Source organism: Anopheles merus, chromosome X, assembly GCF_017562075.2.
Source record: "Anopheles merus strain MAF chromosome X, AmerM5.1, whole genome shotgun sequence".
In the NCBI taxonomy this organism is placed as follows: Eukaryota; Metazoa; Arthropoda; class Insecta; order Diptera; family Culicidae; genus Anopheles; species Anopheles merus.
Window position 1 is genome coordinate 15,143,732 of NC_054081.1, and position 25,229 is coordinate 15,168,960.

General features: G+C 48.8%; 3 protein-coding genes across 6 annotated transcripts; 1 reads left to right on the forward strand and 2 right to left on the reverse strand.

The window, feature by feature from the left end:
* The first annotated feature begins 1,323 nt into the window (after positions 1–1,323).
* Positions 1,324–2,658, forward strand: LOC121591443 (complex I intermediate-associated protein 30, mitochondrial). The gene is made up of 2 exons (XM_041911938.1): positions 1,324–2,034; positions 2,125–2,658. Exons 1-2 carry the CDS (start codon positions 1,483–1,485, stop codon positions 2,539–2,541), a joined length of 969 nt encoding a protein of 322 aa, XP_041767872.1. The 5' UTR covers positions 1,324–1,482; the 3' UTR covers positions 2,542–2,658.
* A 991-nt stretch (positions 2,659–3,649) lies between these two features.
* LOC121591437 (probable cardiolipin synthase (CMP-forming)) lies at positions 3,650–6,545 on the reverse strand. Of its 2 annotated transcripts, none has more exons than XM_041911914.1 (2): positions 5,369–6,545; positions 3,650–5,267 (listed from the first exon to the last, which is right to left on the reverse strand). In XM_041911914.1, exons 1-2 carry the CDS (start codon positions 6,113–6,115, stop codon positions 4,965–4,967), a joined length of 1,050 nt encoding a protein of 349 aa, XP_041767848.1. In that variant the 5' UTR covers positions 6,116–6,545; the 3' UTR covers positions 3,650–4,964. The 2 variants fall into 2 exon arrangements, with proteins under 2 accessions (XP_041767848.1, XP_041767858.1); XM_041911924.1 differs by having other exon boundaries at positions 3,657–5,213; positions 5,369–6,543.
* A 4,044-nt stretch (positions 6,546–10,589) lies between these two features.
* On the reverse strand, positions 10,590–24,203 carry LOC121599423 (progestin and adipoQ receptor family member 4). Of its 3 annotated transcripts, none has more exons than XM_041927258.1 (7): positions 23,877–24,203; positions 18,863–20,131; positions 18,266–18,481; positions 15,835–15,938; positions 15,608–15,745; positions 13,866–14,006; positions 10,590–12,668 (listed from the first exon to the last, which is right to left on the reverse strand). In XM_041927258.1, the coding sequence occupies exons 2-7, from the start codon at positions 19,128–19,130 to the stop codon at positions 12,561–12,563; spliced, it is 975 nt and encodes a 324-aa protein (XP_041783192.1). In that variant the 5' UTR covers positions 19,131–20,131; positions 23,877–24,203; the 3' UTR covers positions 10,590–12,560. The 3 variants fall into 3 exon arrangements, with proteins under 3 accessions (XP_041783192.1, XP_041783357.1, XP_041783274.1); XM_041927423.1 differs by lacking the exon at positions 23,877–24,203 and adding an exon at positions 23,624–23,665; XM_041927340.1 differs by lacking the exon at positions 23,877–24,203 and adding an exon at positions 23,403–23,592.
* Positions 24,204–25,229: the final 1,026 nt, after the last annotated feature.

Here is a 25,229-nt window from a genome sequence, read left to right on the forward strand (position 1 = left end):
TCCAGGAACCGATGCTCAACACATACCGGAACAGGAACCAAAACTGCTTATACCATTCCTAAAACTGATCATGAACCCAAAGTTGCCCTGGTACCTATCAAGAAACTATACTGGTCTTGGAACCGATCGTGAACCCATAGTGTTCCTGGCACTGGCAAACAGGTCTCGGAGCCGATCATGAACCCGTACCGTTCCTGGAACCTATCATGAATCCATACTGGTGAAGGAACCTATCATAAACTCATATTAGTTCCGGAACTGATCGTGAATACATACCGATGCTGGAACTGATACTGAACCCATACCGGTCATAGAACCTATCATGAACCCATACCGATACTGAAACTGATACTGAACCCAAACTGTTACGACGGCGAACGGATCTGTGGGCCACGCGAAGGATGCGGTCTTGTAAATCAAACCCGCTCGGGTAACAGCGATCTTCTCAACCGTTCGACACCAATAATCAACCTTCCCGCTAGTTGCTCTCTCAAGTAATTTGAGGAGCCTATGCCGCAGAAGGGGGTGAAGAGGGATGAGAGATTTCTTTCTGATCCGAATATGCAAAATTAAAAAAGAGGTTTCTTAGAGTTGCAAAATCCGAATGGTTTGTTTATTAAAAGTTCGGTCCCTTTTATACCCCCGGAAGCCCATACATTTTTAAGGTTTAGTGTATCCTTTCCGAGGATAATTAGTACATAAGTGTACGTACGCGTGAGTGCCGTGTGTTAGTGTTTGTGGCGCATATTTATTCTGCTTTTACACGTAGCGTACCCTGTTTCTAGTTTAAGGTGATCGCGCACCACGCGAATTTACAATTTGACACGTCCGTTACGAATTTAATAATCGCGAACGTAACACAAACCGTTCCAGGAACTGTTGGGAACTGTAAAACTTTACAAAGTCCTCGGGTCCAAAGGGCCGCTGTGTAAGTTCCCGAGGGCCGCAAGTGGCTATTGTTCATGTAGTTTTTTTTTGGTTATATTTGTCTACACATGACGAGCTAGTTGAACTACAAAATTAATTGGTTTTCTTTATTTTATAGTAAAAAATATAAAAAAAAAAAATAACAACCGTCGTATTGCTAAAATTGAAAGCTAGAAATTGGAATAGAGAGGCTGAAAAAAGAGGACAAAAATGGCAGATTGACAAATTAAAACAAATATGCTAAATTTGGAACACTTGAACACCCTTTTAAAACTTATTTTTTAAACATTACCCCTCCTAAAGCACGGCAGCGACCGATTCAAATAACCGTTGTGTGCGTTGCGCATGCGGCCCGTGTGACAGGCGTGTGCTGGTTGGCCGATCGGCCGTGTTGATTGCACCATAATATTTTGCTGTCAGTGTCAGGTCGAGCCAAAACAAAGTGCGCTCCGCCAGTACCAGTGAGAAAAAGGCGCACACCGGGCTGACCCGGCGGGATGCTGTGTGGCCATTTCGTTTAGCACGCCCCGCGGACCAAAACCCCATACCGAAAGGATGTTTACGCTACGGCACCGGTGGTTGGCGGTGCTGGGAAGAAGTGGCGCTGAGCGGCAGTACCATGGACTGACCCCGATGTGCAAGGGTGCTGCCGGTGACAGGGACCGGCTGCTGGTACGCCAGCTCGAGCCGAACCTGGTCCGGCCGACCGTACTGGCGAGCGGGCTGTTCTGGGAGCGCCACCGGAAGGGCGGCTACCAGACGGAGCAGCGCGCCTCGACGAAAGATCTGATCGTGAACGGGCTGAAGGAGCTGCGGACCGAGTTTGCGCTGTTCCAGCAGGAGTGGAAGGAGAAGCTGGAAAGCGATCCGCTGGTCGTGTTCCGGCCGGGCGAGATCGACGTGGTGTTCGGGTTCGAAAGCCAGCCCGACCTCGACCGGTGGGTGGTGACGACGGACCGGGACCACGGCGAGGGCTACTCCCAGGCCGCACTCGAGCGCAGTCCGGCCGGGTTCGGGCTGTTTCACGGCACGCTCGAGTCGCGCGTACCGAAGGACGGCCGCATCAAGCGGGCCGGCTACGCCAACATCAAAAGCCTGCGCGTACGGGTAGGTTGACCTTTTGCCGAGCCAAAACCACCATCCCGTTGCTGTTACAAGATGCTACTTTTTCCTGCATTCCGCTTTTCCCACACGTAGAAATCGTTCAAGCGGGACGCCTTCTACGATTGGAGTCAGTACAATACGCTCGTGCTGAAGGTGCGGGGCGATGGCCGCTCGTACCTGATCAACCTGACCGCGGAGGGCTACTACGACATCCTGTGGAACGACATCTACCATTACGTGCTGTACACGCGGGGCGGCCCCCACTGGCAGGTGGCCAAGATACCGTTCTCCAAGTTTTTCCTCGCTTCCAAGGGCCGGGTCCAGGACCAGCAGGGCCCGGTACCGCTGAACCGCATCACGAACGTGGGCTTCTCGGTGGGGTCGCGCGGCGGCCACGAGGGCTCCTTCCGGCTCGAGTTTGACTTCATCGGCGTGGAGTTTGACCCGTCGCACCAGGAAGAGTTTGCGTACGAGATGTACCGCCAGCCGAAGTATATTGTAGCGACGTAGGGAGCGGGTCGGACGGACTCGATGCTCGATGGTAAACGTTTGGGGGGAGTTGTAGGATGAAGGTTTTTCATGTAATAAAATAGATACGCTTATCTCTATGCTAATTTGTACAGCACACGGCGACGCGTCTTCCATTTGATTTGTATGCCTGATCAATCCCGATGGATTTGCAGAAAGATAATTCTCCGAATATCTTCTAACGCTTATGTTCTTGGAGAATCAACACGTTTTCGGTGGTAGTCTACAGTGGCGAATCTATTAGTGTTGGGTAAATCTGATTCAGATTCATGAATCTGAATAAATCTTTCAAACGATTGAATGAATCTGATTCTCGATTGTTAAGATTTATAAATATCAAAAAATTCTAAATCCCTAAAAAAATCCCTGGAGATTTATGCATTTTCTAGACTCTACAAACTTTCAATATTCATGAATCCTTGGAGCTTCAGGAATCTTTAGAAGATTCGATTCGAATCATTCATCGCTGAAGATTCATATGAATGAATATCAACGAAAGATTTATGGAACCCAACATTAGAATTTATCCTTATCAGTGCTCTGATCCCTAATCGTCTGATCAAAATGTTTACAGAGAAGGATTTAAGGTATCTAAAAGAACAGTGAAATCTCGCTAAGATGAAGTCTCTTTAAGATGAACATTTAGACCCGTCATATACATGTTATGTCTTTTCAAGATGAATACCTCCCTAAAGCGTATATTCTCCAACCTGCATATGCGATTTGGCAGCCGAAATTCCCTCAGAACAATTTTTGGGTGGTAGTTTCGTAAAAATATTGGTCAAAGGATGTCATGTTTATCCCGTGGTTTCTTGGATACTTCATAGCAACATCTTCATTAGTTTTCCTCTACATGAATATCTCTCTAAGCTGACGGTCCCTTGAAGATTCGCCTTAGAGAGATTTCACTGCAATATAATTGAACGGTTCTCTAAATCTCTCTCCAAAATGTTGCAATACCTACTGCTATTGCATTGTTAATCTATTTTTTTTAATTATTATTATTAACTTCCTTAATGACCTCTAAATTTGTTTTGGTTTATCTTTCGTCTGACAAATCCTTCAATTCTTCCATATTTCTCGTTAACGTGGTATTGCGGTGAAATTTATTTAATTATTTAAAAACCTCTTTTTAAAAGCTTCCAGTTGGATGTAATTACAAGAACAGTTTCATTTCAAATGCATTTGAAAATTTTGCTACCAAAAAACGTATATTAGTATACTTTTATACGGGTATGTCTCAAACATTTATCAACAGAATTCGCGTAACTCAATGCAATGTCCTACTTTGATAAACTAAACTCAGCGTAGTTGCAGCCTCGTCGTTTCTAGTCAAACGTTTTTATGAGTCTAGTCGTATAAGGTTTGATTTTTAGTAAGATGAATAAAAAAATAATTAAAAACACATTTTTAAAGCACTAAAAATTATTCAAAAACGTGAGGTTAATTTAATTGCTCTTTTCATTCAAATTTTAATTATAATGGTAAATGTGAGAATTGAAACAAACCTCACGTTTTTAAGACATTTTTAGTGCATTAAAAACGTGTTTTTAAACTTTTTTTACATTGTTTTTTATTTCTTTTCTAATTGCGTTTAATATTTCGTTAATCAGACGCATTCTACTGTGTACACGTGTCACCTGACATTGAACCGTTTATAACTTTACACGTATGGATTCCTGAAAATGGTTACTTGGATTATTTCAAGCGCATTGCACCAAATTCAACGTGAAGAGAGAAAAATAAACAGCCATCGACTAAGCAAACCTTAGCAACGAATAGAAACAGGGGAGAGAAAGCAATCTAGAGTGTGGGATGCATTTGAAAAAGCTGGTGAGAATAATGCTCGCAAAACACGGCGATGTGACGAGCATTATATTTTCATAGCTAAAATAAAGCGGCAAAAGCAATGTTTGATAAGTATAAACATTTTGAACGCCTAGTGATCACTCATGAAACATCTGAGCTCTGTGACTTAATGGAAGAACAAGAGAAAAACAATTTAAAAAAAAAATGATCCAAGATGTAAGTGATCTTAGATCTTCAGTCCAATCTGCATTGTAGCGAATAGGTTGACCCACAAAATTACAAAATTACTTTGATATCTTTTCTTTGGTCCTCCTCAGTAACTTCTCTCCGTGCAGAGTAGTTACCGATCAATTCGCGCCAGACAAAACAAAACTTGTCTAACCATCAGGAACTATGTTCATTTTATTTACATCTGTCTGCCGGGATCAATCGACCAGTGTGCCTCTAGCGCGGTGGGCGTGCAGCGAAACCCACCCACCCTCTCCACTACTTGCATCCAATCGTCAACGCAACAGGGCAGGGGAGCGAATGAAAGAAAGAGGAAAGGGGGTGGGGCGGGGGTAAAAAGGGATCGCATCAATGGGCGCTGCCTGGCACTACGACTTTTTGCGCAGTATTTTGTACGTGTCCTTGCTGGTGAGGTAGCTGGCGGCGGCGGCCACAGTCGTGAAGCCGGTCAGATACCACAGCCCGTGCAGGTACGCGTGGTCGACGTAGCTGAAGATCGGGGCACCGAGCGTGGCGGCAACGGTGACCAGCTGTACGGCAGTGTTCAGCTTACTGATAAACGTGGGCGCCAGCTGGGCGGTGGCGTGCGTCACGTCAAAGTATCGGGACAGCGTGCGCTGGAAGTGGAAGCGGAACGATAAGTGGACGTGATCAAACATGCTTTGGCAGCGCTTACAAACCAAAAAAAAAAAAAATATAATCAATATACAGTCCCAAGCATAAGTTCTTTTGCTTGTCGCTCCCACACACACTAAACATGCCGGGCACCTACCGGTTGCGGCAGACTGATGTAGCGTATGACGAAGCCGGCCCCGATCAGAAACACGTCCCGGAAGAGTATCATCGCGGTCAGCCACAGGGGCAGCAGGTCGATGTAGCTCATTGCGATGACGAGCGACCCGACCAGCACCTTGTCCGCCATCGGGTCGAGGAAGGAGCCGAGCCGACTGGCCTGGTTCGGCCAGTGGCGCGCGATCAGCCCGTCCGCCAGGTCGGTCAGCCCGGCCACGATCAGCATGCCCATCGCGAGCCGGAAGTCGCCCTGCACGATCACGTAGCCGAGGTAGGGCGAGGCGACGATCCGCCCGATGCACAGCAGGTTCGGCACGGTGGCCACGTTCTCCCGCTCGATCACCTCCTCGACCCGCTCCTTCACCTTGTCCTTGCGCTCGCGGATGTCGCGCACCAGCCCGTCGCGCTTCTCCTGCAGCAGCTGCTTGTTCTTCTGCAGCACGTTCTGCAGTAGCTCCGAGCCCTCGACCGATTTGACCGCGACCACGCGCGGCTGCTTCTTCTTCAGATTCGAGCAGTAGCGCCGCAGGCCGCAGTAGTAGGCGAGACTGCTGCCGGGTGTTTGCTCTCGGGCCCGCATGCCCCATGCAGCCGGTGCTGCGCAGGCTAGCCGGCCCGGGGCCGATCCGAACCAGGTGTGATGGCTGGCGGCACGCAGCACGAGCTCGGACAGTGCTGTCCGGCCGGCGACGGCGTGCAGTGTGTGGGTGCCGTGCGTTAGCAGCATTTGTTTGGCTCGCTTTCCGGCGTTTCGGTTGTTTTGATTTTGATCGCGCGAGTTGGTTGATTTGATTGCGACCTGGAACGGCGGGCTTTTGCGTTGCCTTTTGCACTGCTCTCTTGCGATGCGACACCACTGGACTCGTTAACCCTGCTTGCCGGAATGCACTTGACGGAGGGCAGAGGTGGGCACCAGGTGGGATCTTTCGCCACCAACCATAGCACGACTGCCGCACGGAAAGTCCCACACACCCAGACACACCGACTGCCCGATCACGCTGGCAGGCGGGAAGGAATCGGATTTGCGGTCCAGCAACTTCGGTCCCGGCTTGTTGAGCAATTCCTGACTGGTTTTTCTTTTTTTCTTTTCTTTCTTTCTCTCCTCTGCCTCTCTTTACTGCGAAGAAAATAAATAAATCCTTCTTCTGCCCAGCGGCCAATGTTGCTGTTGGTTGACAGCTTGACGGAAGCGTTTATTTCAATGAGTTGAATTCGCCATTCTCCATTCGCTGCACGATTTCCACGAAATCGGTTGTTTTATCTTGAAAATGTAGAAGGGTAGGTTAGCTGATTCTCCAAGATTGCTCTAGTTTTGCATGGCAGCATTATGAAATAAAGCATCTTTCAGAGCACTTAAAAAAAGTAGTAATAATGATATGTTTTATTATGGAAAGCATTATGTAAATACAGGGTTCCCTGCTGCTTTTGCCATAATTTGTCTTTGATTTGTCTTTTTTTAATTCGTTTCAACAAACATAGAAGGAAGCATGCACACTTACTTACTTACTTATCCGGCTCTACACCCGCTTTGCGGGCTTGGCCTGCCTCAGGAGTGTCCGAAACCACTCATGGGTTTGCGCCTTCGGCTGCCAATCCGTTATCGCGGCCTTAGTGGCAGACACGGACAGTATCCTTGCGCGCAACTTAGCTTCTATGCTGTTGTCGTTGCTGCCCTGTGACCCGAGATAGGTGAATTCTGGGACGACTTCAAAAGTCATTTATACGTCACGCCTATTCATGTTTGGATTATTTAATGTTGCCATTATTTAATGTATTTAATTGCCATCATCAGTTTGATCTTTGCCTCGTTTATCTGCAATCCGAGGTTCTCTGCCGCCTGCTCGATCCCTTGGTAGGCTTCTGCTACATAAGAGAGCTGCAGACCGAAGTTGTCTATATCAACAGCGTATGCTGGAATCTGGATGGACTTATAGAATATGGTTTCCGAAGTCTCTCGAGTTCCCGATGGCCCTCTCTAGCGCCAAGTTGAATAGGGGATAGGCAAGCCCGTCTCACTGGTCCAGACCTTTGGTGGTAGCCAAGGGCCTGAGAGTTTTTCATCCACCTTCATCTCAAGTAACGTTGGTCATAGTCATACTAACTAGCTTTATGAGTTTGGCCAGAATTCTAAAAAAGGTCATAGCGTCGTACAGTTTTACCCTGAGTGTGCTTGGGAAATGTTGTTTCCAGAATCGATTCCGGAATCGGCTTCGGAATTGGTTCCGGATTCGGTTCCGAAATTGACTCCGGCATCGGAATTGGCTCAGATATCAGTATCGGTTTCGAAACGGAGTCAGTTTTAGCATCTCCATATGAATAGGCGTTTGGGTCCAATGATGATAAGTATTGATAGCCGAAAAGAATCAAAATTTACTTGTAAACGATCCATTCTCATGAAGATTCCCGATTTTGGTTCTGAAACTTCTTATTTCATTTCAAGAACTAATTCTCATTCTGGTGTTAATTCCATTTCTGCAGTCAATCCTGGTTCCGTTGCAAATTGGGATTCCTAGGTCAATAGGTCCTAGGTCCTAGGACTTTGGAATCGGTTCCGAAGTCGACTCTGAATTCGGCTCCGGAGTCAACTTCGGAATCGGCTCCGGAGTCATCTTCGGAATCGAATCCGAAATTGGTTCCGGAATTGGAATCGATTCCAGAATCGAAACCGGCTTCGGAATTGATTCCAAACACGGAAAAAGAATCGAATAGGTTCAACTCTGAGCTCCCACCTCTATTCTGAACAACACGGATATACGGATAGCCGGATAAAAGATACCCGCATAAACGCGTGCTTCCTATCTCTCACAATTATATCTCGTTTGATCATCGTAATCTGAACTTCCTCTCATTCTTTGTTCTCCTCTCTCTTGCATACCACACTATTTCTCCAGGGTCTGCATACCTTACACTAAAAGCGAATCTTGGGTACAGTGTGTATCTGCCTATTCAAAAAACGAGCTCGGACCATGTCCACGTCGGTCCTAGTCTTGGCTTAGAAACGGTACGGGAATAGGTTCAGTTCCGGAATAGCTATGAGGAGATTTCTAAGACCTAAATAGGCTTAGTACAAAATTTTAATCAAAACTGGAATAGGTTTAGGGTCATCTCTTGGGCCAGACAATTTTTGAGATCCGAGGATCCGAGGATATTATCGCTCAAGCTGAAAAACTTAAACCTATCGAAGGCGTCTTTGAATTGCCGCTCCCAGTAACATCACTACATTGCTGCATTATTTATGCACGTCACACTTCTCACATGCATCCGCCGCACGATTAATCAAACGTAAATAAAAAAGAAATAAATGAATGAAGCCCATCCTCCTTGATAGAATAACTGTTCTCAATGTTTTCCAGCAGCACGCACAAGTGGAAGTACATCCCATCACACCAGATAAGACGATTGCACGGGTCATGCTAACATCCCTGAACCCAGCACATCGCTTGGGTGTGGCTTTAGCAAACGCGGCAAAGATTGATACTTTGTATATATTATTGCTTTATTTCAATGGAAGGTTTCCTACAGTTTTTGTTTATTTTTTGTTGTTTTTATTTCATTAATATGTGTTTGTTTTGTTTTTGTTTCATCCTAAACTCACTAAAACAAGTTCGTTCGATTACATAATGTACGATTTTCAAGTTCTAGAACTAACTTGATTGAAGTGTCTAATCTGTATGTGTGTATGGTCTGTCTATGTGATTGATTTGGTCAATGCAGAATTATTTGCCTTTTATTTGTTCTAAATATTGTTCCGTCTTTAGTGTACATCTGCATGCATGTGTTTGTCTGTGTTGTCTGTGTTAATATTGAAGTAATTATGTGAGTTTTACATATGTATAAACTTCTATTAATTTAAGTATATTTTATTTGTTTTATTCTGTTGCTGTGTTTATTTTCTTCGCCTTCTTTTTTTGTTTTGCTACAAATAACGCGGAAGGAAGCAAACAGTACCTTAGATCGTGATAAACTTCAACTACTACAGATTACGCAGTGCATGGGCGAGCCAGTATCCCCAATATCACCCTAAACGGAAAGCGTCTGTAGGACCGCTCGTCTTAGTGGCGAAGGTGAACTCACAACGGAACCGTTAAGCTACTCCACACGCCACGCGGTGACGCCCGGCAGCGATGCCTTTCGCCTTTCGGAATTTTGGAAAATTATCTACGATAGACGGGATGCGGATCCTGGTCCGCCGAAAGCTCAGTTATACAGCTTAATTGATTTTTTGTTTGTTTGTTTTGTATGTTTCATCTTGTAGGTTACCGTTTTGCCACGCGCAGTTTCAGAAATAAGGGGGTGCCCACGCAACACGCCTTATTGCCCACAGCTTTGCTGATGCCTTCAAACTCTACGCGATCCTTTTGCGTGCCCTGCGTGTCGGAAGCGCATGCAAGCATCGCAGCACACATTGTTGCGGCATTGGTTTCGCAAATTGTATTCCTTCCCATTTATTTCTTCCGCTTCTTCTGCCCAGAGAGAGAAAAACCTATCAAACACTTTAAAGCGCGAAAAATATAATATCACATTGCACAGTAGTGTTCTGGGGTGAATTTGCCTTTCTGGTTTTGCTTGTATTGTTTCGCTAAAGAAGTGTACGCATGTATGCCGTTCCTGGTCACCTGGTCGGAGTGCCGCTCCCGAAAACTGAAATGCGGGAAAGGGAGTGATGGCATGTAAAATATGGAACATATGATCTTACAGGGAACTAGCGTAGAGCCTTTGCATGTTACGCACCTGCAAGTGCCTTATCTGCTTTGAGGAACAGAAAGAAAAGACTCTCCAAGTGAGATAGGGAGAGAGAAAGAGAGAAAGAGATAGGAAAAATTTGTGTGTTCACTCTGTATTACTTAGGGTGCACAGAAGAAAGGGTCATCTAGCTGTACTTGATCTAATAGATACTAATAAAGCTGTCGTTTCGTGTTAAAGATAGCGATCACATAGGCTCGAAGACAGTTCAAAGTGGGGACAGATATCTTTTTAACACACTTAGATTGGCTGAGTACAGAACCGAGAACCCCCTTCAATACGAATGATAATTTGACTTTGGTTAGGAAATTAATGTTTGCAAATAAAAGTCAACAATTTCAACGATCACTACCGAATTACTAAGTGGAACGTAAATCAAAACGAAAATTGTAAACGCTAAGTAGAACGGTTTCGGAGCAGGGGTTCCAGGCTACGGGTAAAGGAAAGATAGACAGAAGGAGAGACAGATACTGTGTATTATTTGTGGTAGTGGTGGTGGTGATTTTTCTCATTAGCTATTCTGAGTGTTTTTTGTTTGTTCTTCAATATATATATAATTGCTAAGCACAGCAACAGCTCCATGTGTTGTTGCTACGGTATCGTAAGTCTACTTACTTAAACGCTAGAGCAATCTGGGAAAATTAATACTTAAACAGCCTTTCGTAACAGTTTCATAGTTAGTATTCCTACGGTTAAAACAAAAGGTACGATGAACGAAGGATGGCACCTCTTTACCACAAGCACTCGTTTCCCGGGACTAGTACATGTAGGTGTATGTCTGTGTGTTTTGTATCTTGCCGCTTGAGCAGATTGGCTCAACGAACCACAGGAACCGTTGGAAAGTAAAAGTAAATCTAACGAAAGCTCTATGCGGAACCGTGCCAGTGCGCGTGTTGCGCACGAGGTGTGAACCCGCACAAATCGGCACCGAAGTAACGAGCAACAAAACAAGTATCTTGCTGCCGTATCAGGCCAGCTGCTGCCGTATGCCGGATAGCGGAACGCTTTCTCCAACTGGTAATGCGTTTACGTTTCTTCTTTCCCTTGCTTTAAATAATGCTTATCAACCGTATGGCCCCTGGCGGCACGTGGTGTGCTACGCAGCACGTTACCACTAGACCTAGCCAACGCCATGAATTGTCTCAATTTTGTTCTATCTACTGGTAATAGGTAGCAAGTAGGAAATACTATCCTCGTGCATCACACTTGGGCAGCGTGTGCGCGACACACGCTTAAGCACACGCGACGCTCTCAAAATGTCCGCCATATTGTTATACTACCGGAGCGTTACAATTACCCTTCACTGCAGGTAGGTGCACCTGGAATAGTGTGTGTGAGAGAGCGGGACCGAATGAGAGGCGCCATCGCGTTCGAGTGTTGAGCCTAGTATCCTCACTGTGGCGTTTGTTGTTTCGTCTAAATTTGGTGCGTTGCACTAATGTCAGGGCATCGCAGGCGCACATCCGGCCACAACACGCGCACCAGTACGTGTGTTGTGTGTGTTTTATTAATTACAAATTCTCGTTCAGGCACCTCACTCGATCACTCGCGTATCGGAACATCGCGTGTGCTACTAGGACAGGAAGAAAGGACACACAAGGACACAAGGTGTCTAGTTGGTAAGGGCTGTCCGGTATCTTCGCGGTTGAAAGTGTCCACAGCATTCTTGGCCGTTCTTCCTTTGGTGTGCTGGAGCAGTACGGTCAATATAAAGAGGGAAGCGCAGTTCCGAGGCCGTATATTCTTTGGGGGGTTTTTGGTACCGATACTGCACCAGCATTGGCATTGGCAAGCTTACACAAGTGCTTGGGGGAGTAGAATGTTTAAGCTAGCTTTCTTAGGTTGTTTTTTCTTTTCTTTTTCGTTTTTTTTTGGTTTAGGCTGTTGCTCGCTTTCCACTCTTTCTGGCTGACGTAGAAGTGTGTCAAGAAAAATACGTATCTAAGTGTGTGTTTGTGTGGGTGTGTGGGTGTACTTTGAGGAAGCCTGAATGAGTGTCGCACGTATTGTGTGTTGTAATGTCTTAACGTCAGGTGCCCGATTGATCTGGCCCCAACGTTTCGTCGCCCTTAATTCCATTAGCTCAACGGCAGGCAGGTCTGCCCACTGTGCTCTGCCTGCCCCGATCCCCGATCCTTTTCCCCGTTGCTATTTTGCAGGTTATGCTGAACCAACGGACAGGTTCTAATTAGCTTATCGCAGATGCCGCTTCCTCAAGGGCACCCTCAAACGTATCGTGTACCGATTTGCGGGCGGTGCGACGCTTCGCAAACACCAAATTGACGACGGACCGGGCACGTGATGTCCGGCAGGCTGCACCAGTGACGCCTACTGCGGCAGGCTACTGTTGCTGTAGATGCTGCTGCTGCTGCTGCTGCTGCTGCTGCTGCTGCAGCTGCTACTGCTTCTGCTACTCCTGCTGGCACAAGTCATAGCTCCAGGTGGGACCCGTTGATCGAGTCTATGTTCAGCGTTGAGGTATAGTTAAGCCCATTACATTCTGCCCGCTGCATCCACTCGATGTCGCGTATGGTCGCCTGTTGGCGGGAAATGGGAATGACATTAGAATATTAGCCGTCAGTAGTATCCAAATCTAGCATATCTGGGGTGCCTGTGAAGATGCAAGCCCAAGAATATGCAACCCAATTTCACGTTGGCTTCAGAAGCGTAGAATTCTCATAGAACCCAGTGCTGTTAGCCGTCATAGGCTTATCAGACGATGGAAAACACTGTCATCTTCGTTTGGTATTTTTCTGTCAAACTCAGACTTTGACACTAAAAAAATCCAGCCGTAGGTTGTTGTTGTTTGTTGTTTGAATAGTTTATAGAGGCTTTGGCTCCAACGGACTTCTTTCGCCTATCTACAATCCAGCCGTAGGTGTAATAAAATATTAGATTTTTCTGTGAATCACTTTTCATCCAATTTACGGATTTCCTGAGCTTTATCACAAGCAATCAACAATTTATCGTGGCAAATCAAGATGACAGTACTTTCCATCGTCGAGAGTAGTATCCAAATCCAGTATATCTGGAATTCCCGTGAAGATGCACACCCAACAATATGCAACCAATTCAATCTCGGCTTCAGAAGAATCCTCGCAGAACCCAGTATGCTTCAATATCCGATTTCAATACATTCAGCGGAATCTTCCTGCATATGGCAATTCTCGGTATTCCGGCATTCATTGAGCGCATTACGGAGCTCGGAGAGCTGAGTGCAGTCAGCAGCCTCTGCCTGGGGCGGGAAGGCCAACACACAATGCGCCGGGCGTGCCTTGCTGACCTTCATATACCGACCGATCGACTGAGCGGATTCTAAAAGTAAACTCGAGTGCAGAGCAACACACTAAACGAACGCCAACCGCTCGGTGTGCCCTTCTGGGAGGTTTTCCTTGTGATTCAGATGTTGTTTTTTTAGTTTTTCTTCTACCAAGCACGGCCTGCACGTGTGCATCCACTGCATTGCGTTGCTCGTGTGTGTGTGTGGGTGTTTTTTTTGTTTGCCATAGCAACCTTGACCATCTCGTACGGGTTCCTCCGAAACTAAATTGCTCGCGTATTGATCGAATTTCCGTAGCTCCGTAGCAACAAACAAAACATAAAAAAAACACACACACACACACACAGAGAAAGTTGTGCAACACACCAGTGCACCCACCACGTGACCGATGAGGTTAGAAGGAGGCGCCGCCGTTAGGTTGTGTAGGGCGTGTTGAGAAGCGCTGGTACCTTACCTGGTGCATGGAGTAGACGGCGACGACCACCAGGACGTGCATGATGTTATGCGAGTTCAAATAGATGTCAACACTTCCGGGAAACCATTTCTCGGGGATATGCATCGCTCCAATTACTCCACCCACGGCTGACACGGCGTCCTGTGCGGGCGATATTGCAAAAGCCCGGGTGTGTTTATTTCTGAGGATGTTTATTGCGTTTTTGTTGCTGCTATTACCGCTGCTGCTGCTGCTGCTGCTACTGTCCCCTTGCATTCCCCGCAACAAAAAGGCACGACAGCAAATAACGATAATGATACAATGTGAAACAATGAAATGATACGTAGCCAAAGGGAGAGAGACAGAGAGAGAGAGAGAAAGGGAGAGAAAGTGCACGAATAAATCAAATCACAATCCATCGCGCGTTATACCCCGATGGACACCGTAATAATGCAGCGTCGGCGTCGTCCTGGCACCTCCTCCCACCCGAACGCGGACCGAATCGCCCAAGCAACCTCACTAATAAGCACTCTCCGGCCTCGCAGTGTAGTTTGCCACTATTTGAAGGAAAGCAAAACAAAACAACAGCAAAAAAAGGGAAGAACGCGACGCCCACGCGTGTCCCACCTGTGATGGATGCGCGCGTGCCCCGTCCCGTCCAAGGATATGCGCGATGGGAGCTGGCGGGGGAGGGGCCAGGATGATTGCAGGTTGATTACCGGTTCGGGCTTGAGTGAGTGAGCGAAGCACGCCAGCACGCCAGGTCCCTCCCCCACTATATCGATTACCAAACCCCTCGCCCAGAGTCAGGCCAGTCCTGGGACTAACGTCGCTCTCCCTATTAAATTGAAGACCATCGGACGGTGCGCCAGTTGGAGCGCGGTGATCATGACAGCCATAACATTTCAAAGAGCGATTAAGGTCGTTAGTAATTTATGGACTTTCTATCCACTGCGTCGCGTAAGCCGCCCTCTTCCCACTCACCGCACAATTGTCCCCGGGAATGGTCATTTGCTTTGATTAGGAAGCGTTGGCAGGCGGCGTTCGGGCTGATGGGGTAAGGAGAGTAAGTGGCGAGCTTCCGGGAATGGATAGCATTCATTACACTGAACTACAACCCCACCGGGTGGATGGGCGGTCCAATCGACACAAGCGGGAGGGGTGAGGATGTAGGTATCACACGGTAAAACTATCATTAGTGTACATTATTTACCACCATCCGTGTTACCATCAACAACCGTGCACAGCAACATCCCGGGGGTGGGGGTTCGCGTACGTTACGTCCTGTCCGCGCTTGGTTGCGGTTCGTGAACCAACAAAACCGGACAGTTGGAGGGGGGGGGGGGGGGGAGGAGAGAATGCTACCAACTCGTTAAAAATTAATTCGCCTGCCCGGTTTTGCCATTGAGCGCGATGGTATTTGATGGGGAAAATACATTTCGCTTCAAAGCGAAACGATGCATGGCCTGGACAACTCATCATGTGGACAGGCAGGCGTGCGGAGGTCGCTCGGTCGATCATTACGCGTGACCGAGCGAACATGGGCGGGGGGAGTGGGGAAGATCAAACGTCTAATGGGTTGGGAAAATGGTTTGTTGCAAGAATGCATTCGCAGCAACAGGATCAAACCCGGCGAGGAGTTAATTGTGTGTGCACTGTTCGCAGGACGATATGGCGTGTTATTGAACCCACGGAGCAGCAGCAAACAGCAGCAAACAGCAACAGCAGCAGTGGCCGTATGCAGGCCTACTGCTAACACTTACCTGCAGAAAGACGTGGGTGAGTGAGGTAGGATTTCCGCCGCCGAGCTTCGAGATCCGCAGCAACGTGAGCATGATGCGCATGCTGAACGGCAGCAGAAAGCATAACCGTCGCTGCCAGGGCGAGGAAGCCGTCATGGCCTAGAACGAATAGGGGCAAGGAAAAAAAAGAAGAAAGAAATCAAACTCACTAAGGAATCAATCTTACGGGATCGGATCCGCTAACGTACCTTGAACAGGCCCCAAATGCACAGCAGCGAGTAGGAAATGATGAGCAACCATTTTAATGGAAAGTTTAAACAGTACACCGTTGCCGTTACCATCGGTAGCGCTCCTGTGGAGGGGTGTTTTTTGTGAGGAGAGGGATAGGAAAAATAATAATAAAAATAACAACAATAGCACACCGTAAGGGATGCTAGACACGCAAGCGTTTGCTTAATTGCGAAGACTGCTGTTGCAATTGTACACGCGATCAGCATATTGGGATGCTGAACACACACACACACACACACACAAGTAACACATTTCTTTTCCGATATTCAATGGAGGCGCAAAAGTTGAGCAGTACGTCATTAGGGAGCAGTGGTTCCCACAAAAATAGTGGGGGAACGGCTGAACATCTCCAATCCAATAGAGTTGTGCAAAATTACTTAAATAACCATTGCATTCTAGAGTTGGATTCTTTAATAGTTACCTCGAAGGGTTTTATGTCTCTGAGAGTTTCGTAGCTTCCAAAGTCATAATTCCTTGGGGGATTTTCTACTATTTTTCAAATATTTTTGATTAAAATGTTTGTGTCATTGTGGCACAAACAAATTTGAGGGAAACAGTGAAAACTTGCTGCCAAAACCTGTAGATTTGAAGGCTACTTGAAGTGAGGTACACTAGATGATGCCTCTAATGACTCCAGAATGTTTCAAAGCAGCAGGAAGCTCAAACAAGCTAAAAACAGTGAAAACACTGCTAACAACAGCTTGAAACTTTTACTCTAAACATGTTTCTAATCTGCAAGTTTAATCTCTCATTAAGAGCAATATAATTTGTGTTGCTGATGCGTATTTTTGGTGCCGATGCGAAATCGAGACCACAATCGGTTTACATTAAACATTTCTTAAATGTTGATTATCACCCAGACAAGTAAGAGATCTTTGATCCTAAGCATCGTTTAATATAAAACTATTGTCAGGAGGGTAACCGGGTATATGTTGACGAGTGTTTCTAGCGCATTTTTCTGAACCTTCTTACTCATGAAGGCGAGAATTTCCCTAGCCATTTGCTGTCTGTTGGAGGAGTTTCGTATGACCACATATGTGGTGTGCTATAGTGTTGTAGAATTGATGCCAAGTACTTTATTGGAAAATGAACTTATTTGTGCTGAAGAATTTTTACCATAATACATTTCCAGTTGTGATGAAATTGGTTTATTTAGAAATAAAGTCTAGCTGGAAATGTCTAATAGTGGAACACATCGACAAAAACTGATCAAAAAGCCTTTGATATTCTGAAATAAAAGCTTAACACAATCGACTACTTTTTCAAGAAAATGGACCAACAACAATGACCAAGAAATAGTATACTACAAATATATTCGCAATTATTACCATGATAAACAAATTATTCTTTCTTTTTTTTCAGATGCGTGTATGCCTCTTTTATGAGGACATTTGGCGTCCTAGGACTAGTTATTTCACTTTTGTTACAACTCATATGCAAAAGAGCCTGCGGCATAACGAGTTTTTCGTTTAGCAAGTGAGTCACTGCAATGGATTAAACTCGTTATGAGAGGTTCGACTGTTTTGTATTTTGAAATAAAATATTGCCAGCAGTTTGGAGATGAAACTTTCATTAATTTCTAGTACACAGCATACACCTTTCAATTCAAAAATCTCTTTGTTTTATAATAAATTCACTCAGATCTACATATTCTAAGCTTCTACGTAAGCACAAACTGAAATGCTGCACAGGCATAGAAAACGGCGCTTGGGAACCACTGTACGCGGCTGGGATGGCCAGGGCTTAGTGATCCGCTCGAGGCAGTAAGTTACCCGTAATAGGTCCCAGAAGGGTTTTCGGTCGCAGCACTCACTGGCAGCGTTTGCGTTGGGCCTGCCCGTTGCAAACTTTCCAGCGAGAGATCACGCGATCGAGCATGCGGGATGCGCTGCAGATATGACCACCGGTGTGTCACCGATAGGCAGCATTGTCGCTCGTACACGTACACGGTTCTTGCTTGAGCGACAGCGGGGATGTCGTAATGCTGGCAAACGTCACTCAAACCCCAGCCGGGGATGTAAGCACCGTGTAAAAGCGTTCAAGGACACGCATGACGGTTGAAAGTAACGTTACATCTTACCGCGCTGTTGTTGTTGTTGTTGTTGTTGGTGCGCTACTCGCAACCGACCATTTCAACTCTAGTCTCCAAAGTCGCGAACTGTGTACGCAGCGCAGTTCGGGTTAAAATTATTCTACCAATAACAAAACCAACCAACCAACCAACCAACCAAGTCAATCGTCGAGCAGCGTCCCAGAGGAAGAGCGGCCGGGAGCGGCCACTCCCTGCCGCTCTTTCTCGGGCCTGTTTTGTTTGTTTTGTTTGCCTGCCGTTGTTGCACTTGCATGGTCTTGCTGGATCGACTGGGTACGAGCGAAACCCGGGCTTACCGAAACTTTGGCTGATCCAGATGCCGAGCATGTCGAGCTGCAGCAGCCGATAGTAGATGCCCTCGCCGTTCTCCAGGTTCATGAACAGATGGTAGACGAAGCTGCCGCACCACGGTGCAACGGAACCGACCAGATGACACCACGACAGAAAGCGATAGTCTTTCTCCCATGGCATCATTGCCGGCACTGTTGCGAGGATGTAGACAATTGGAATGCCTTTTGGGGGCCGGTGGCGCGCACGGTGGGGGGGGGGGGAGGAGGGGGTTAGGGAGAAAGAAGAAGAAGAAGAAGAAGAAAAGAAGACGAGTTGCAGTTAATCGAAACGGTTTGGCTGGCTGCGGTGCATCGGCGCTGTTGTTTATTGATCAAGAGACTGCCGGGATTGTTTGGCGTCCCGGATGGCGCAGGGATGGCCGACCTGGAGCACAAGGTGAGCTCGCGCCAACCCTCCCTGGCGCCATTTCGGGCTTCCGGTTCCGGCGCGCCTGGTTGAGATCGGCGCTGGTTGAGATCGGTTGAGGGCGCGTTTGAGCAAATTGAGCTGATTGGGCTGGAACACGGCGGCGGCTGATGGGCGGTCGGGCGCGGCCTACTTACCGTGTGTGAGAATATTGATGGTTTCGTTGTGCACGTAGAACAGGCTGCTGAGGCACCCCTTGACGCCCTGCAGCGGCCGGTAGCCGGTCAGCACGTACGGGTTGAACTGCAGGTGCTGCGGCATGTCCTTCCACTCGAGCAGGTCGGCCGGTGGCGTCAGCATCCGCTGCACCTGGGTGAGCAGCGTGGCCGGCGACTCGCTGGCCGGCGACCCGCCGTCCGGCTGCACCTCGGCAGCCGGCACGGCCGGCACCGTGTCCGGGGCCATCGCCACCGGTTCGACCGTCGGCGTCGTCGGCTCCACCGTGCGCTGTGCGAGGCTCGTGCGGGGGAGGGGATGTGTTAAGTGTTTTGGTCCGCGAAAAACACCCGGAGCGAACGCGCCGTTTACAAACACACACACAGACGCACACAATCACTCCGTCGAGTACGGCGAACAGTCAACGGCTTTACCTCAAACGCTTCCGTTCGCGTTCAACGCGTGACTGCAGCTACTCTAGCGTCTGCTGGTCCGACCGGTCTAATGTCCTGCTGGTCAACGCACACACAGCTACACACACGAGCGCGCGCGCACACACACTGATGAAAACACTGGCACACTGGCACACAGCACCTGAGCGGCGGTTCTAGCACGCGGCCGCCTCCATCGGCGCTCGCGACACTCTCGGCTGCTCGGGCTGCTTCACTGATAACCGAACGGACGTTTTTGCGCGGACGGTGTGCGGCGGTTTGCGAGCGGCCAATGGCCAGCACAATCAGAGGAGCAAAACACACAGCCTTGTCGGGGGTGGGGGAGATGACACTTTTTCGCACTCACTCTCTGGTCCCACGGGTACGCGTACCGTGCTAGAGTTGTGTGTGCCGTTGCCGCTTAGTAGCTAGCTGCGCCTACTGTGACATCCGCGACACAGAGCGAGGAAGGAAAGAAACAGAAATATAAACCGCACTCTCCTCTCGCCAGAGGGGTTTTCGCACCTCTTTTGCTGCTTTAGATGCTGCTCTCGCGACGCGTTAATCTCGCGTTGATGCGAAATCTTCTCTCTCGCTCCCTCTTTTCTCTCTTTCTCTCTCACACACAGTCTGGTCTGTCTCTCGTGCACCACGCGTACCGCGTTGACGTAGAATTGGAGATTTCCTTCACAAGATTTCGGCCTCACCGGGCGAGCGCATGGTCCAACACCGTTTGCTTATATTGCCGTGCCAAACCGTGGCCACCACCATGTTTATTTATGTAATCAGAGGCCGGTGGAGTGCGGGGCGCTCTGGCCGCTGTGAAGAAGAAGAAGATGAGATTAAAAAAAATGAGCCGGGCCGGGGAGCAAATAAAGAGCACAAAATCAGTGTAAGCTGTAAAATGTGCAGAACACAAAAAAAAACACGGCACATCAACAATTTCGAGCGCGTGTGCTGGGGCATGTGTGTGTGTGTGCGGGATGGTTGTAGTGATGGGTAAAGTTGGCAAAAACCTGGAGTTGAATCCAATCCGAATCCGATAATTTTGGAACCGACTCCGAACGGTGGGTCCGAAATCGCCCAGAGTCGTCCAGAGTCGTCTGGAGTCGTCCGGAGTCGTTGGTAGTCGTAATTGTCCGGAGTCGCTGCGGTGTCGTTCGGAGTCGGAGTCATCTGGAGTCATCTGGAACTATCCGGAGTCGTGGTCGTCTGGGTCGGTGTCGTTCGAAGTCGTCTGGAATCGTCCGGTGTCGCCCGGAGTCGTCTGGAGCCGTCCGGAGTCGTCCAGAGTCGTCCAGAGTCGACCCAAGTCGTAGTCGTCGGGAGTCAGAATCGTCCGGAGTCGTCCGGAATCAGTTAGAGTCAGAGTCGAAGCAAAGGCCTGTATACAAAGTGCAGGCGCAAAGTGAAAGACAAAAAAAAAAAACGAACTAAAATGCCTGATCGCAAGCACATTGCACCGGACGGCTCCTATTGCACATCCGGACGGCTCCTGTTAACTGCAACCGACTCCAGACGACTCTGGACTACTCCGAATGACTCCGACTCTGATCGATTCTGGGCGACTCCGGATGACTCAAACACCAAACGACTCCGGGCGACTCCGGGAGACTCCGAATGACTGCGGGCGACTCCGTACGACTCCGGACAATCCGATTCCGAAAAACTCAGAATGACTTCGGGCGACTCCAGACGATTCCGGGTGACTCCGGGCGACCCCGAACGACTCCGAACGACCCCTGATGACTCCGGACGACTCAGGACGACTCCAAACTACTCCAGACGACTTTGATTGCAAATGACTTCGAACGACTCCGGCCGACTCCGGACGATTCCGACTCCATCCGACTCCGGACGATTCCGACTCCATCCGACTCCGGAGGGCTCTGATACTAAACGTTACCGGACAACTCCGAACGACTCCAGACGACTCCGAACAACTATGAACGACTCCGAACGACTTCAAACGACTCTGGACGACTCCGGACGACTCCGAACGACGTCGGGCCACGCCGGACGACTACGACTCTAGCCGACTCTGGACGACTCTGACACCAAACGACCCCAGGCGACTCCGGACGACTTCGAAAAACTCCGACCCGCTCAACTACGACTCCGAACGACTCCGACTCCCGGTGGAATTATTGGTTCCGATTTTGCCAGAGTAGGAATCGGACTAACAATTGCAAAAGTCGGATCGGAGTCTTAAGTGCGCTCACATGATCAAAGAGCACATCACTAGATGGTTGGGTAAATCACAGGGAAGCAGTAGTTTTTGATGTCGGCCGGGCCGGGACTTTTCTGGAAAACAAACAAACGCCCGAACTTTCGATTGCTATTAAAACACACACACACAGACGGTGGGACGGGGGTAGTGCCGGGGGAGGAGGCAGGGATGTTGGCGTAATCTGTGCAGCAGTTTGGCCCGACCCAGGCGCGCACTCCGCCAAGGTTGCTGTCCGAGCATATTGTTGACATTAGCATCCCCCCACCCACTCCACGACCAACCACCCTCCCTTCTGGGCAAACCATAATTAGCGTCATTTCGCACACCGTTCACGTGCTCGTAAATTTCACGCACACCGCAGGATGAGTGAAGGGAGCACGGGGGCGCACACGCGCTACCCTTCCCCTTTCCCTCCCATCCGGTACTCCATTAACCCACTCAGGATGGGGAAGGCGGGACGGTTGGTACCTTCACATGGTAACACACACTGTGCCCGGTGTGACGACTGGTGGTGTGTTTTTCCGAAACGAGCGCGAACGCGCGCGCGCACGCTCTCCCGTGTGTGTGTGTGTGTGTGTGTGTGTGGTGTGTGTGTGTGTGTGTGTGTGTGTGTGTGTGTGGGCCTTTTTTTGCTGCGGGGGGGTACTGACAGTTTGACTGGTTTAAAATAGATCAAAACTGCCAACCCCGCGTACTTAGAGGGCAGTGTGAGTGTGTGTGTGTGATAGGGAATTGTGCTGGGAGGAAAAACACGAATTTCGCACACGCCGGAAAGGAGGTGGAGGGGCATGAGCACTATTTTGCTTTTTTTTGTCACTCACGTGCGCCTCACCTTTGCCTGCCGTGATTTCACGTACGCTCTCTCGCGTGACACAAAACGACACCCAGGGTGAGGGCGAAAGAAGGAGGGAAGGGGAAGGGCATGTACGCGCGTGACATTTCCGAGTCCGAGGATTCGGCTCTAGGCAGGACGGCCCTTTGCGACGGACGGAGAAAGTTTGTATCACATGCCAAAATGCCATGTGTGTGTGTGTGTGTCTATGTGTGTGTGGGTTTCGTGTCGAGTGTAGCGGCAGGAGCGCCTTCGAATTCCAATAAAAGGGATGCGAGGAGACCCCATTCGCTCAGGCTTACTTTCATACACTACGCTTGCCGCCATTACGTAGGCCTTTTTATATGCAGCGTGATTGCCCTTATGATTCACCCGTTAAGCACACACTCACAAACATACATGAGGCAACGAGAAAAGATCCTCCAAATAAATAAAAAAAAGACAAAATAAAAGGAAAATTCCCAAGCGGCTACCATTAACGGACGCAGTGATGGAGGTAAATTTTCCCAATTCGCACAACAAAAAATCACACGATTTTCCCCACTGACTGAAACACCGCACGCCTACGGTCGCCTAAAGCCTTTACATAACACACCATCCGTAGTCGGGCGGTAGGCTCGAGCCTTCATTAGTCCGGCCCTCCGGCACACTGTCCCGGAATGTTCTCCCGGGGTGGCCGGAGTTTTGTGGAAGTTGGAGTTTTTTTTTCTTCTTCTGCTGCGTTTATTGGTTTTGGGCCGTCGACACTTGCGGTGGTGCGATAATTACACCACATGGGCCAATCCCGGCCGTGGTGGATCGTGGTGGCGGCGGCATGCTCCGGCCAGAGCTGCAAGGAGCCTTTGCGGGTGTTTGATGGTTGAAGAGGATTTGAAGCAAAACACCGCACAGGGAAAGCGGGCGGCTCTCGAAGGGAAGCCAGCTCCTCCCAGGGTTTGTGTTGTTTGTGCACTTTTGTTCCGTGTTTTCGGGTTGAGTTGTGAGATATTGGGGCAAAAACAAAAAACCAAAAAAAGGATCACACTTACAGCAGCTCTATTGAACAGCAACAACAAAGCGAAACTAACAAAAATACAGTTTTGCCCACTTTCACTAGCAAACGATGGTGTGCGGGGAGCCTCGGAATTTGATTTGAAGTGTCACCGTGTGCACGTGCTGCGGTTGCTGCAGGTGCTTTCTTAAATAAGGAAGGCAGAGAAAGGGAGTAAGGTGCGGCAGTGCGGGGCTGCACACTCATAAACATGATTACCTTTGCTTTGCTTTTTTTAATTTTTTTCTTCCCCTCTCTCTCTCTCTCTCTCTCTCTCTCTCTCTCTCTCTCTCTCTCTCTCTCTCTTTCTCTCTCTCTCTCTGTCTCGCTGGCCCTGGGTTTTGTTGAATCACTGCACTTGCCTCCTCCAGTCCTTTCGGCACGATGACGCTGTGTGAGTGTGTGGTGTGGGACGCAAGCGTGCACCAAGCGCCATGCGGTGCGCTAGAACCTCACCGCCCGCACCACCCACCTGGCTAAGGATGCGGTGCCGCGCCGGGCAGCATCACTTTTGCTCTCCGCAGGTCGGTGTGTATGTGTGTGTGTGGGTGTGCGTTTTTGTGCCGCGTATGTGATGGCAATGATCGCGCCTTGGCGGCCGTTTATCCTAGAAACTCACGCGAACAAACACGCACGGACACACACGGACACACACTCACCCGCTCACACGCACGACACATACACGAGGACACACACACACGCACGCACACACACACACTCGCATGCACACACACACACACATATATGGCCGGGGCGGGCGCGCAGGACTAGATCGAGCGACGGACGGGAGAACACTGGATTCGCGATTCGCCGCCGGATCCAATTTTCCGTTTTTTCCCTCCCCTTCCTTTCCACCCTTCCCTTCCCTTCCTTACCACCCCGCCCTCCCCACCCTACTTTTAGACGAATCGGTCCATCGGGCCGCCGGGCAGGATTCTTTTCGGCTTCGACAGTTTTCGGCGTTTCCCTTTTTAGCGGGCGCATGCCTCCTCCCCCTTCCCTTTCCCCTCCCCAACCCACCCCCCCTTTACTCCCGCACTTACAACATCCACAATCAACCTCCTTAAACGCTCTCTCTCTCGAGCGCGTGTATGTGCCAGAGACCTGGCTTTTCTTTCTATCTCTTTCTCTCTCTCTTTCTCGCTCGCTCTCTCTCTCTCTCTCTTTCTCTCTATTTTTATTATACTCATTTCTGTGCTCTCCTTCTAATCATCCCTTCAAGTCGTACACCCGATTTTACTGAAATCGTTTTCCCAACCAACCCCCTTCCCTCCCCTCCCATCCTTTCCTCCACCACCTTCCCCGGTACAAATTTCCCCCACATCAATCGATCGGCCCATCTTTTTGAGATAAGATGAAAAGTGAACCATGCTGCTTTTTTTTCTTGGGCGACTTTCTCTCTCTCTCTCTCTCTCTCTCTCTCTCTCTCTCTCTCTCTCTCTCTCTCTCTCTCTCTCTCTCTCTCTCTCTCTTTCTTGCCGTTTAGTTATCGCTCTTGCCTCTTGCTTTCCCCCAATTCTATCAACTAAAACCGACCGCGTCCTTTCGGAACCCACAAAGGTGAACGCATTCGCACTGCTTTCCCATTCCCTTTCCTCCCATCATCCCGCCTCAACCTTCTTGTAATCGTGTGTGTGTGTGTTTCGGCCGCTGTGCCGGTTCTTTTTAGCAGCGGGCCCGTTCCAAGCTGCCTGCCATGACACCGTGTGCGCATGACCATGCGTTGGCACGTTTCTCCCTGTATTTGCTCTGTCCCACTGTATGCGGCGGTTTTCCACGCGCGCACACACACACACACACACATAGGCATACGGTGCTCGCTGAA